At 40.3% G+C, this 12,988-nt stretch overlaps 1 protein-coding gene across 1 annotated transcript; it reads right to left on the bottom strand.

The window, feature by feature from the left end:
* Window positions 1-886: 886 nt before the first annotated feature.
* On the bottom strand, window positions 887-12,833 carry rnaseh2b (ribonuclease H2, subunit B). The gene is made up of 11 exons (XM_052148927.1): window positions 12,588-12,833; window positions 8,280-8,351; window positions 8,047-8,154; window positions 7,846-7,922; window positions 7,652-7,766; window positions 7,471-7,535; window positions 7,186-7,291; window positions 1,758-1,839; window positions 1,607-1,652; window positions 1,262-1,339; window positions 887-1,032 (listed from the first exon to the last, which is right to left on the bottom strand). Exons 1-11 carry the CDS (start codon window positions 12,649-12,651, stop codon window positions 922-924), a joined length of 924 nt encoding a protein of 307 aa, XP_052004887.1. The 5' UTR covers window positions 12,652-12,833; the 3' UTR covers window positions 887-921.
* Window positions 12,834-12,988: the final 155 nt, after the last annotated feature.

Genomic DNA, 12,988 nt, shown 5'->3' with positions numbered 1-12,988 from the left:
CAGTGGCCATGGTTCTTTATGGAAAAATCCCAAACTATGAAACTGATACTAAGTTCCTTGGGTTTGTACAATGTTGTGGTAAACAAAGTGATTTTTCACTTGAATTGCCCATCTCACGAGCGGGGGGCTCTTGCACCCACTCATAAATGTATAGGGGAGAGCAATTGTCAGTCAAGATTTTCACTAAATAATTCACTTAAAACATTAGATTTTGTTTTATTTCTCACCAAATGCGGTATGCCTTCAGAACAAGGCATGAGTCACATGGAATCATTTATTAGACTTCTGGGTAATATTTGCATCCTTTTGAAGCTTTCATTGCCACTGTATGACATTAGAGGGCATAATACATTTTTTCAAAATTTCTCAGTTTGTGTACCGAAAACTAAAGTAATATTGGTTTAGAACAACACAAGGGTGAGTTAATAAAGACAATTTTAATTTTTGGGCGACCTATCCCTTTAACTAAAAAACAAAATACTCAAGCTATGAATTTACTCTACTAGCAAGACAGATTGTGTGATTTTCTTTTTTTTTTTTTTTTTTACATTAAAACTTATAGTGAAACTAATGTGTTTGATTCCAAAGCTAAAAAGGGCAGGTTGTTTCTTTAAAAAAAGGAAGCAAGAAATTGGGTATTACATAAAAAACCATATCAATAGCAAATCAACCTCACAATACAGCTTACACTGAAACAGGTGCAATAAATCTTTACAAGAAATTACAATGAATAATATTAAGCTTAAAACTGAAACTATCACACTACACATCATATGCAAATGTGATGTGTAGTGTGATATCATTTTGGGCAGAAGCACTGTATTATATACAGCACACGCAGAGCAGTAAATAAATGCAAGACTAGAGTACAATGTCTTTTTTAGTAACTTTATTAGCAAAAATAAACACATTGACACTCACTTAATTCTTCTCTTGCTTAACTTTGGGGCTGAAGAATGCTGCCATGCTCTTCATACCAGTTTTGTCAACTTTGGCAAGAGTCTTCTGAGCTGCAGTCATCTTTTTTGGAGCCTGAAATAACAAAAAACATAATTTAAAGATTGTAATTCAATTAATTCAAGCGGGAAATATGAACATATGAAGCTTGCACTGCCAAATTATTTTTTTACGATTTTTAATGCAGACAATGAGAAAATGACAGAGACACAGTAAGCTTAACATGGTTTGTGTGTTTCATAGTGTTTCTTTCACTGCTGGTATCATTAATACTATCATCAACGTGTCTGTGCTTCTAACTCACTTTTCGTGCAAAATCTGCACTGTTGAACTTGGTGTAGTCTTCTCCGGCTTCTACTGGTTTATCTGAGAGTTTTTGTTTCTAATAAATGGAAGTCAGACGTCACAACACCATAAAGACCACCAACTGATATTTAACATCTAAGTGAACAACTACACCATTGTTCTAACATATATTCAGAAGTTAAAGAGATAGAAATTTGAAAAAATAACAAAATACAAAGCAGCTATGACTTACAAAGCAATAAATCAAGTAAAGCAGGACCAGACATAATTAACATTCAATCATGACAGTAAAATGCAGATTAGTTAAGCACAAAACACTGGTATTACTAGCTAAAAGATTTACCTTAGAGGGAGGCACTGTCTCTTTAGGGCTGGATATCTCAGGCAAACTTTTAACATGAGAGACAAAAACAATATTATACCCATGTAAATGTAATAATGCAAGTGTATATACTATGAGTGCATGCTGCTTTACAGAGTGTCCATGTACATACTGCAGATGCTTGAGGAGATCTTTGCTCAGGTCTTCACTGATGTACTCTGATATGAGACCATGTGCATAACGCAAGTAGTCCTCTAAAATGATTACAAATAGAATCCTATTAGCAAACTAGACAAGTAAAGTTTGTCAAGACAAAATTGTTGATGTTGGCTTGACAAAGCCTTGTTTGAGAGTTTAAACTAGTTTTAAATGTTTTAAGTTTGATGGTTATAACAAACAGATATTACAGTAAGACAATCAGCCAGCCAGACAAATATGCGTGTATGTATGCGTGTGTGTGTGTGTGTGTGTGTGTGTGATATATACAGTGAGGAAAATAAGTATTTGAACACCCTGCTATTTTGCAAGTTCTCCCACTTGGAAATCATGGAGGGGTCTGAAATTGTCGTCGTAGGTGCATGTCCACTGTGAGAGACATAATCAAAAAAAAAAAAATCCAGAAATCACAATATATGATTTTTTAACAATTTATTTGTATGATACAGCTGCAAATAAGTATTTGAACACCTGTCTATCAGCTAGAATTCTGACCCTCAATGACCTGTTAGTCAGCCTTTAAAATGTCCACCTCCACTCCATTTATTATCCTAAATTAGATGCACCTGTTTGAGGTCGTTAGCTGCATAAAGACACCTGTCCACCCCATACAATCAGTAAGAATCCAACTACTAACATGGCCAAGACCAAAGAGCTGTCCAAAGACACTAGAGACAAAATTGTAAACCTTCACAAGGCTGGAAAGGGCTACAGGGAAATTGCCAAGCAGCTTGGTGAAAAAAGGTCCACTGTTGGAGCAATCATTAGAAAATGGAAGAAGCTAAACATGACTGTCAATCTCCCTTGGACTGGGGCTCCATGCAAGATCTCACCTCGTGGGGACTCAATGATCCTAAGAAAGGTGAGAAATCAGCCCAGAACTACACGGGAGGAGCTGGTCAATGACCTGAAAAGAGCTGGGACCACCGTTTCCAAGGTTACTGTTGGTAATACACTAAGACGTCATGGTTTGAAATCATGCATGGCACGGAAGGTTCCCCTGCTTAAACCAGCACATGTCAAGGCCCATCTTAAGTTTGCCAATGACCATTTGGATGATCCAGAGGAGTCATGGGAGAAAGTCATGTGGTCAGATGAGACCAAAATAGAACTTTTTGGTCATAATTCCACTAACCGTGTTTGGAGGAAGAAGAATGATGAGTACCATCCCAAGAACACCATCCCTACTGTGAAGCATGGGGGTGGTAGCATCATGCTTTGGGGGTGTTTTTCTGCACATGGGACAGGGCGACTGCACTGTATTAAGGAGAGGATGACCGGGGCCATGTATTGCAAGATTTTGGGGAACGACCTCCTTCCTTCAGTTAGAGCATTGAAGATGGGTCGAGGCTGGGTCTTCCAACATGACAATGACCCGAATCACACAGCCAGGATAACCAAGGAGTGGCTCTGTAAGAAGCATATCAAGGTTCTGGCGTGGCCTAGCCAGTCTCCAGACATAAACCCAATAGAGAATCTTTGGAGGGAGCTCAAACTCCGTGTTTCTCAGCGACAGCCCAGAAACCTGACTGATCTAGAGAAGATCTGTGTGGAGGAGTGGGCCAAAATCCCTCCTGCAGTGTGTGCAAACCTGGTGAAAAACTACAGGAAACGTTTGACCTCTGTAATTGCAAACAAAGGCTACTGTACCAAATATTAACATTGATTTTCTCAGGTGTTCAAATACTTATTTGCAGCTGTATCATACAAATAAATAGTTAAAAAAATCATACATTGTGATTTCTGGATTTTTTTTTTAGATTATGTCTCTCACAGTGGACATTCACCTACGATGACAATTTCAGACCCCTCCATGATTTCTAAGTGGGAGAACTTGCAAAATAGCAGGGTGTTCAAATACTTATTTTCCTCACTGTATATATAATACAGACAGAGACAGAGAGAGAGAGAGAGAGAGAGAGAGAGAGAGAGAGAAAGTATAGCAGATTAAAGGCTTTTAGTGGGTTTGTTTACGTTAGAATTTTTGACCATTCAAATATGAACAAAATCAGTCCACACGGCGGCCATCTTTGGAATGCTTCTGGGCAGGCAGGGCTGCTATTTTTCTATGTAAAAGTGGCATACAATACAGCGCCTATATACTTGAATGGGGAAATCAATTTAAACTCAGTTTTTCACAATTCCTGCCATTTAATAGTAGAAAACATTCCCTGTCTTCGGTCAGTTAGGATCATTATTTTATTTTAAGAATGTGAAATATCAGAATAATAGTAGAGAGAATTATTTATTTCAGGTTTTATTCTTTCATCACATTCCCAGTGGGTCAGAAGTTTACATACACTTTGTTAGAATTTGGTAGCTGTGACAGGGCGGAGGGCGGGACCGGGTCATGATTATACACACTCGGACCCTTATCAGGCTACTTAAGCCTCCGAGAGAGATAAAGGCCCACTGCGGAAGGTGGTACAACGAGAGAGAGATTGTTAATGGTCAGCTGACCATCGTGTGTGTTTGTGTCTTTTTGTTCATATTAAAACTATTATTTATATTGTCAAGCCGGTTATTGCCTCCTCCTTTCCCTTATCCCTTCTTGGGTCTTCAGCACCAGTGTAAAGGGATTAATGGAAAGGTGGAGGCGAGAACCAGGCTTTATGGCGGTTTTGGAGCTTTGGCTTCTTCCTTGCTAAGCAGCCTTTCAGGTTATGCTGATATAGGACTCATTTTACTGTGGCTATAGATACATGTCAACTGGTTTCCTTCAGAATCTTCACAAGGTCCTTGTGAGGTCTTGGCTGATTTATTTTGATTTTCCCATGATGTCAAACAAAGATGCACGGAGTTTGAAAGGAGTCCATCCACAGGTCAGAAATCCATCCTATCAGAAACTAATTGGCTAATTGCCTAAAGGCTTGACATATTTTCTGATATTTTCCAAGCTGCTTAAATGCACAGATAACTTAGTGAATATAAACTTCTGAACCACTGGAATTGTGATATAGTCAATTAAAAGTGAAATATTCTGTCTGTAAACAATTGCTGGAAAAATTACTTGTGTCATGCACGAAGTAGATGTCCTAAAGGACTTGCCAAAACTATAGTATGCTAATATGAAATCTGTGGAGTGGTTAAATAATGAATTTGAATGACTTCAACCTAAGTGTATGTAAACTTCAGGCTTCAACTGTATTTCAAATCAGCAGTGACATCTGACAACACAGGTAAAGTGTTCTTAATTTCCACAGATAATGCTAAAAAATGCAATTTTCCTTGCTTATATAGCTAATGTGCATGTGTGTCCTTGAGTTGATTGACAGGCGATATCTGTTTCTAAAAGGTGATTGGATATTTTACCTGAAAGGCGAGACTTCCTTTTTTACATCCGTTGACCGTTACAATTTCTCTCATTTATTTTAAAAGAAGTGGCCCCTCTCTGATACATAGTTTCTGGTTTGAATCAACAAGAATTACACCAATCAGCCACAACATTAAATTCAACTGCCAAATATTTTGTAGGTCCCCCTCGTGCCGCCAAAGCAGTGCCAACCCGCATCTCAGAATAGAATTCATCACCACACTCACCACAATCACACAGAACTGCCGCTCACTGGACATTTTTTGTTTTTGGCACCATTCTGAGAAAATTCTGGAGACTGTTGTGCATGAAAATCCCAGGAGATCAGCAGATACAGAAATACTCAAACCAGCCCATCTGGCACCAACAACCACACAACGGTCTAAATCAATGAGATCACATTTTTTTTTCCCATTCTGATGGTTGATGTGAACATTAACTGAAGCTCCTGACCTGATTTTATGCACTGCAGCCACACAATTGGCTGATTAGATAATTGCATGGATGATTGATGGTATACCTTCAAAACAAAAAACATTTGGTTTTACCGTAAGGGTACAACGCCTCCTCCAGTCCTTAAAATCACCACTTGCAAGGGGGCTATTCTAGAACAAGTCACTGCATATAAATACTTGGGCATCTGGTTGGAAACTTCACTTTCTTTCTCCATCCACATATCAAAGCTGCAATCTAAGGTCAAGGCCAAGCTTGGTTTCCTTTACAGAAACCGCTCTTCCTTCACCACTTCTGCCAAACTTACTCTAATTCAAATGACCATTCTACCCATGTTAGACTATGGAGAAACTATATACAGGGTTGCTTGCAAGTCCACTCTATCAACTCTTGACACTCTTTACCATTCCGCTATCAGGTTTGCCATAAATACTCCTTTCAATACACACCACTGAGCTTTATATTCATCTGTCAACTGGCCCTCCCTTCACAATCGCCGCAAAATCCACTGGTTCACTTTCATTTACAAGACCCTTCTCGGCCGCTCACCCTCTTACTTGGGTCACCTGCTGCAGCCAAAGCCTGTCACATACAACACCCGGTCCTCACTTCGTCTTCAATTACGTATTCCCAAAACTAACTCTGCCTTTGGTCTTGCTTCTTTTCAATCTGCTGCCGCTCGCGACTGGAATGCCCTGCAAAATATTCTCAAACTAGATACACTAATTTCAATTTTATCTTTTAAAACTATTATATCATTCTTGTTCACGGACAAATGCAGTTGCTTCTCTACATAATCATTTTGTGTTATCTACGGTGTTGTTTTAAATTGTATTTAATGTAACTGTTAACCTGTATGTATTTCTAATGTACTGTATATATTTTAGCCCCCATTACGTTTCCCTAAGTGGTTATTCCACTTGTCAGGCCGCCATTGTAAATAAGAACTTGTTCTTAATGACTTGCCTGTAAAAATAAAGAAGAACAGAAAAAAAAAATGGTGGCAGACAGGCTGGTTTGAGTATTTCTTAACTGCTGATCTCCTGGGATTTTTACATACAACATTCTCTAGAATTTAATCCGAATGGTGTGTTTTGTGGATGGAAGTGTCTTGTTGAAGAGAGAGGTCAACAGAGAATGGCCAGACTGGTTTGAACTGACAAATTCAATGGTAACTCAGATAACCACTCAGTACAACTGTGGTGAGAAGAATAGCATCTCAGAATGCTATTCTGAGATCCGGGTTGGTGCCGTTTTGATGACACGAGGGGAACCTACAAAATATTAGGCAGGTGGTTTTATTGTTGTGGCTGATCGTTGTAAATTGGCTCATTATGAACATTCTGTCAATGTAAGTTCATGGGATTTTTCAATTATAATTTTCTGAGCAAAAACATGAGCCCAATTAGTTAGAAAAGACATAGCACACTATTTCAGAACAGTCTGAAGATCTGTGCAGAATTTGGTGGATGTAGCTTGAAAGCTCAAAGAGGAGTTAGTGTTAGAAATGTTTGTCTCGGTTTAGGGATTTTGAAAAAAACCCTAAACAAAAGTTGTCAAGCCAACATAATACTGCACACAAGCATGCTCCACCCCTACTAATTCACCCCTTTTTTACCTTCTGTAGCATCTGCTTCCTGTTTGACTCTGATAAATGTGCTGGACTTCACTCCTCCACCAACAGATATATTGCTCTTTTTGAGTATGCATACTGTCCTTTGAACCTGAGAGAAATATAAAAAAAATCTCTTTCAGATATAACAGAGAATGTTAATTTCAATCAAGCTAACAATTATACAACAGATATAGTTTTTACATCAACAACCTGCAACTTTACATTAAATACAACGATACATTTTCTTGACATCACTTGATTGTAAAATATGTTAAAACTTGTATGAACCTTTTTCTTAAGCCACTCCACAGTCTTCTCCTGGTTATATCTGTGGAACTTCAGAACACCAACCTCTGAAAAATTTTTTTAAATCTGATATTATCCAATGGATGCAAAATATGCATATTGTACCACATATCTGTAAATTATTTAGCAATCTATATGCCTTCACATTTAAACATAGAATCACCTTTCTCATCCACCACATGATGAAGGGAATCCAATCCCTGTTTGCATTGCAGAAGCCTAGTGCATCCAGGGAAATCCTCATCCATCACCATCTGCGTCAATGGCTGGAACTTTCCCTATAAGAAGGGTGACACTGCTTACTGCACAAACACATCTGAGAGAGCTTTTGTTTTTATATTTCAATTATTTGTTTACCTCAATGGCAGCACTCTTAATGTATGGCAACAGCAGAAATAAAGTATCAATGGGAGTCACATACAGCAGTCTACCATCTGAGCACACGCAGGCATAAGACAGCTATTAGTCCATTTAAGCAACAATTCAACAAAAACAGAAATTCAAATGAGAAATAAAAAAATCCATGATCATGGTCAACTTTTTGATGGATGAGCTTACCTCTTTGTACTGTCTGTCCAATAAACCAAGACCGAAATTCTTCATTAAAGGCTTTTACCTCATAAACACTGGCATCACCACTGCCAAACAGATACAGTGAAGAACTTCCTATATTAATTGACAATGAAAGAACTGTCAGTCAGTTGATGTTGGTGTAGCAACACAAGTTGGGTCAGTGAGTTGCAATGAATAAAACTGGTATAGTAGCACTAAATTTAAGTAGGCTGAGCAACCTGTAGCAGGATTCTTTAGTTTGATAAATGATGGATCATTGTCTGCAGAACTGCCTGTGTCCAGTACTGAATCTGAAAGAGAATAATCCAACTTTTATTTCTCAAGTGCATAACAATACAGTATGCAGCTTTAGGTAGTATTAAAGCTTACAATTCGCTTATCCTTCCTAAGCACTGAAATGTCCATACTTAAAAACTTCATCATGTTAAAGGGATAGTTCACCCACAAAATTAAATAAACTCAGCAAAAAAAGAAACATCCCTTTTTCAGGACACTGTTTTTAAAGATAATTTTGTAAAAATCCAAATAACTTTTCAAACATTTATTTTAAAGGGTATAAACAGGAAACCGATGGAGTGCGTACTCCAGGTAGGGAAGGAGGTATTGCCCCAAGTGAAGGAGTTCAAGTACCTCGGGGTCTTGTTCACGAGTGAGGGAACAATGGAGCGGGAGGTTGGCCGGAGAAACGGGGCAGCGGGGGCGGTATTGCACTCGCTCTATCGCACTGTTGTCACGAAAAGAGAGCTGAGCCGAAAGGCAAAGCTCTCGATCTACCGGTCAATTTTTGTTCCTACCCTTACCTATGGTCATGAAGGCTGGGTCATGACCGAAAGAACTAGGTTGCGAGTACAAGCGGCCGAAATGGGCTTCCTCAGAAGGGTGGCGGGCTTCTCCCTTAGAGATAGGGTGAGGAGCTCAGTCATCCGTGAGGAGCTCGGAGTAGAGCCGCTGCTCCTTTGCGTCGAAAGGAGTCAGTTGAGGTGGTTTGGGCATCTGGTAAGGTAGCCCCCTGGCCGCCTCCCTAGGGAGGTGTTTCAGGCACGTCCAGCTGGGAGGAGGCCTCGGGGAAGACCCAGGATTAGGTGGAGAGATTACATCTCCAAACTGGCCTGGGAACGCCTCGAGGTCCCCCAGTCAGAGCTGGTTAATGTGGCTCGGGATAGGGAAGTTTGGGGCCCCCTGCTGGAGCAGCTGCCCCCACGACCCGACTTTGGATAAGCGGTTGAAGATGGATGGGTTTAAACAATGTTTTCCCATGCTTGTTCAATGAACCATAAACCATTAAAAAAACATGCACCTGTGGAACGGTTGTTAAGACACTAACATCTTACAAACGGTAGGCAATTACGGTCACAGTTATAAAAACAAAAAGAGACATTTCTACTGACTCTGAAAAACACCAAAAGAAAGCTGCCCAGGGTCTCTACTCATCTGCGTGAACATGCCTTATGCTGCATGGAGGCATGAGGACTGCAGATGTGACCTGGGCAATAAATTGCAATGTCTGTACTGTGAGACCCCTAAAACACAGTTACAGGGAGACAGGATGGACAGCTGATCGTCCATGCAGTGGCAGACCACATGTAACAACACCTGCACAGGATTGGTACATCCGAATATCACACCTGAGGGACAGGTACGGGATGGCAACAACAACTACCCGAGTAACACCAGGAAAGCACAATTCCTCCATCAGTACTCAGACTGTCCGCAATAGGCTGAAAGAGGCTAGACTGAGGGCTTGTAGGCCTGTTGTAAGGCAGGTCCTTACCATACATCACCGGCAACAATGTAGCCTATGGGCACAAACCCACCTTCGCTGAACCAGACAGGACTGGCAAAAAGTGCTCTTCACTGACGAGTCGCAGTTTTGTCTCACAAGGGGTGATGATCGGACTTGTATATCGGAGAAGGAATGAGCAGTACACCGAGGCCTTTAGAGTGGGATCGATTTGGGGGTGGTCTGGAGCGGTCACAGCATCATCGGACTGAGCTTGTCATTGCAGGCAATCTCAAGGCTGTGCGTTACAGGGATGACATCCTCCTCCCTCATGTGGTACCCTTCCTGCAGGCTTGTATTGACATGACCCTCCAGCATGACAATGCCACCAGTCATACAGCTTGTTCTGTGCATGATTTCCTGCAAGACAGGAATGTCAGTGTTCTGCCATGGCCAGCAAAGAGCCCGGATCTCAATCTCATTGAGCACATCTGGGACCTGTTGGATTGGAGGTTGAGGGCTAGGGCCATTCCCCACAGAAATGTCCGGGAACTTGCAAGTGCCTTGGAAGAGTGGGGTAACAGCTCACAGCAAGAACTAGCATATCTGGTGCAGTACATGAGGAGGAGATGCACTGCAGTACTTAATAAAGCTGGTGGCCACACCAGATACTGACTATTACTTTTGATTAGTAGTTTAATCTTTTTATGTTCATACAAATATTTACACGTTAGGTTTGCTGTAAATAAAAGCAATTGAAAGTGAGGACTAGTGAGTTTATCACCATCTACTCATTCTCATGTTTCGAAGTCATTACTTTGATCCTTAATGAAACAGAGACAATGAATTGATAAGCAAAACATCAGAAACTGACAGTCACCATTCACTCTTACTGAGAGATAGATATATATACAGGTCCTTCTAAAAAAATTTGCATATTGTGATAAAGGTCATTATTTTCCATAATGTAATGATAAAAATTAAACTTTCATATATTTTAGATTCATTGCACACCAACTGATATATTTCAGGTCTTTTATTGTTTTAATACTGATGATTTTGGCATACAGCTCATGAAAACCCAAAATTCCTATCTCCAAAAATTAGCATATCATGAAAAGGGTCTCTAAACGAGCTATTAACCTAATCATCTGAATCAACTAATTAGGCTAACTCTAAACACCTGCAAAAGATTCCTGAGGCTTTTAAAAACTCCCAGCCTGTTTCATTACTCAAAACTGCAATCATGGGTAAGACTGCCGACCTGACTGCTGTCCAGAAGGCCATCATTGACACCCTCAAGCAAGAGGGTAAGACACAGAAAGAAATTTCTGAACAAATAGGCTGTTCCAAATGAGTGCTGTATCAAGGCACCTCAGTGGGAAGTCTGTGGGAAGGAAAAAGTGTGGCAAAAAACGCTGCACAACGAGAAGAGGTGACCGGACCCTGAGGAAGATTGTGGAGAAGGACCGATTCCAGACCTTGGGGGACCTGCGGAAGCAGTGGACTGAGTCTGGAGTAGAAATATCCAGAGCCACCGTGCACAGGCGTGTGCAGGAAATGGGCTACAGGTGCCGCATTCCCCAGGTCAAGCCACTTTTGAACCAGAAACAGCGGCAGAAGCGCCTGACCTGGGCTACAGAGAAGCAGCACTGGACTGTTGCTCAGTGGTCCAAAGTACTTTTTCGGATGAAAGCAAATTTTGCATGTCATTCGAAATCAAGGTGCCAGAGTCTGGAGGAAGACTGGGGAGAAGGAAATGCCAAAATGCCTGAAGTCCAGTGTCAAGTACCCACAGTCAGTGATGGTCTGGGGTGCCATGTCAGCTGCTGGTGTTGGTCCACTGTGTTTTATCAAGGGCAGGGTCAATGCAGCTAGCTATCAGGAGATTTTGGAGCACTTCATGCTTCCATCTGCTGAAAAGCTTTGTGGAGATGAAGATTTCATTTTTCAGCGCGACCTGGCACCTGCTCACAGTGCCAAAACCACTGGTAAATTGTTTACTGACCATGGTATTACTGTGCTCAATTGGCCTGCCAACTCTCCTGACCTGAACCCCATAGAGAATCTGTGGGATATTGTGAAGAGAAAGTTGAGACGCAAGACCCAACACTCTGGATGGGCTTAAGGCCGCTATCGAAGCATCCTGGGCCTCCATAACACCTCAGCAGTGCCACAGGCTGATTGCCTCCATGCCACGCTGCATTGAAGCAGTCATTTCTGCAAAAGGATTCCCGTCCAAGTATTGAGTGCATAACTGAACATAATTATTTGAAGGTTGACTTTTTTTGTATTAAAAACACTTCTTTTATTGGTCGGATGAAATATGCTAATTTTTTGAGATAGGAATTTTGGGTTTTCATGAGCTGTATGCCAAAATCATCAGTATTAAAACAATAAAAGACCTGAAATATTTCAGTTGGTGTGCAATTAATCTAAAATATATGAAAGTTTAATTTTTATCATTACATTATGGAAAATAATGACCTTTATCACAATATGCTAATTTTTTTTAGAAGGACCTGTATATATTAAGATGCAATGAAAGTCAATGGTGACTGAAGCTGTCATTCTGCCTAACATCTCCTTTTGTGTTCCACCTAAGAAAGTCATACAGGTTTGGATCAAAATTAGGAAGAGTAAATTATGATATATATATATATAGACGATGTTAATGTTTTAATTAACGATATTGTTAATTAAAACATTAACATCGTCAATTCGCTAAAGCAGTCAGCAACAACATTTTTGCAAAACCACGTGTAGCATGCAACAGTGTTAACATGGTAAATGTAGAGTAGCCTACCTGGCGTAATGACAACCCAGCTGTCGCCATCGGTGTGCGCAGAGCGTTTCTTTTTACTAGACATTTAAAGGACTAAGTTTTATATTGCAAAAATGCTTGTCTGTCTATTGTAAGAGCGCAGCATCAGTAGGTTAACTACTCCAGAGAAATGGCGGCAAATGTTGTTTACAGTTCAGATAGGGGCGTGAAAAATCGGAGTAATGTTTTATTCCGCTGCTATTTTAAATATGGCTTTACAATATAACACTATTCACAATTCTAGGCTAAAAAAGTATCTGATCCAGTGCGACTCTTCGCAAACTTTGCCGAAACTTAGCAAAGGGCACTTCATTAGAAATCGCTTCTACAGCCACCCCTCCAAAAATGGTACATTCTTCTAGAATTTCTTAAAGACATATTAG

This window comes from Xyrauchen texanus, chromosome 18 (genome assembly GCF_025860055.1).
Source record: "Xyrauchen texanus isolate HMW12.3.18 chromosome 18, RBS_HiC_50CHRs, whole genome shotgun sequence".
NCBI classification, from domain to species: domain Eukaryota; kingdom Metazoa; phylum Chordata; class Actinopteri; order Cypriniformes; family Catostomidae; genus Xyrauchen; species Xyrauchen texanus.
Note: the sequence above shows the minus strand (reverse complement) of the source record. Positions and strands in the feature narration are given on the sequence as shown.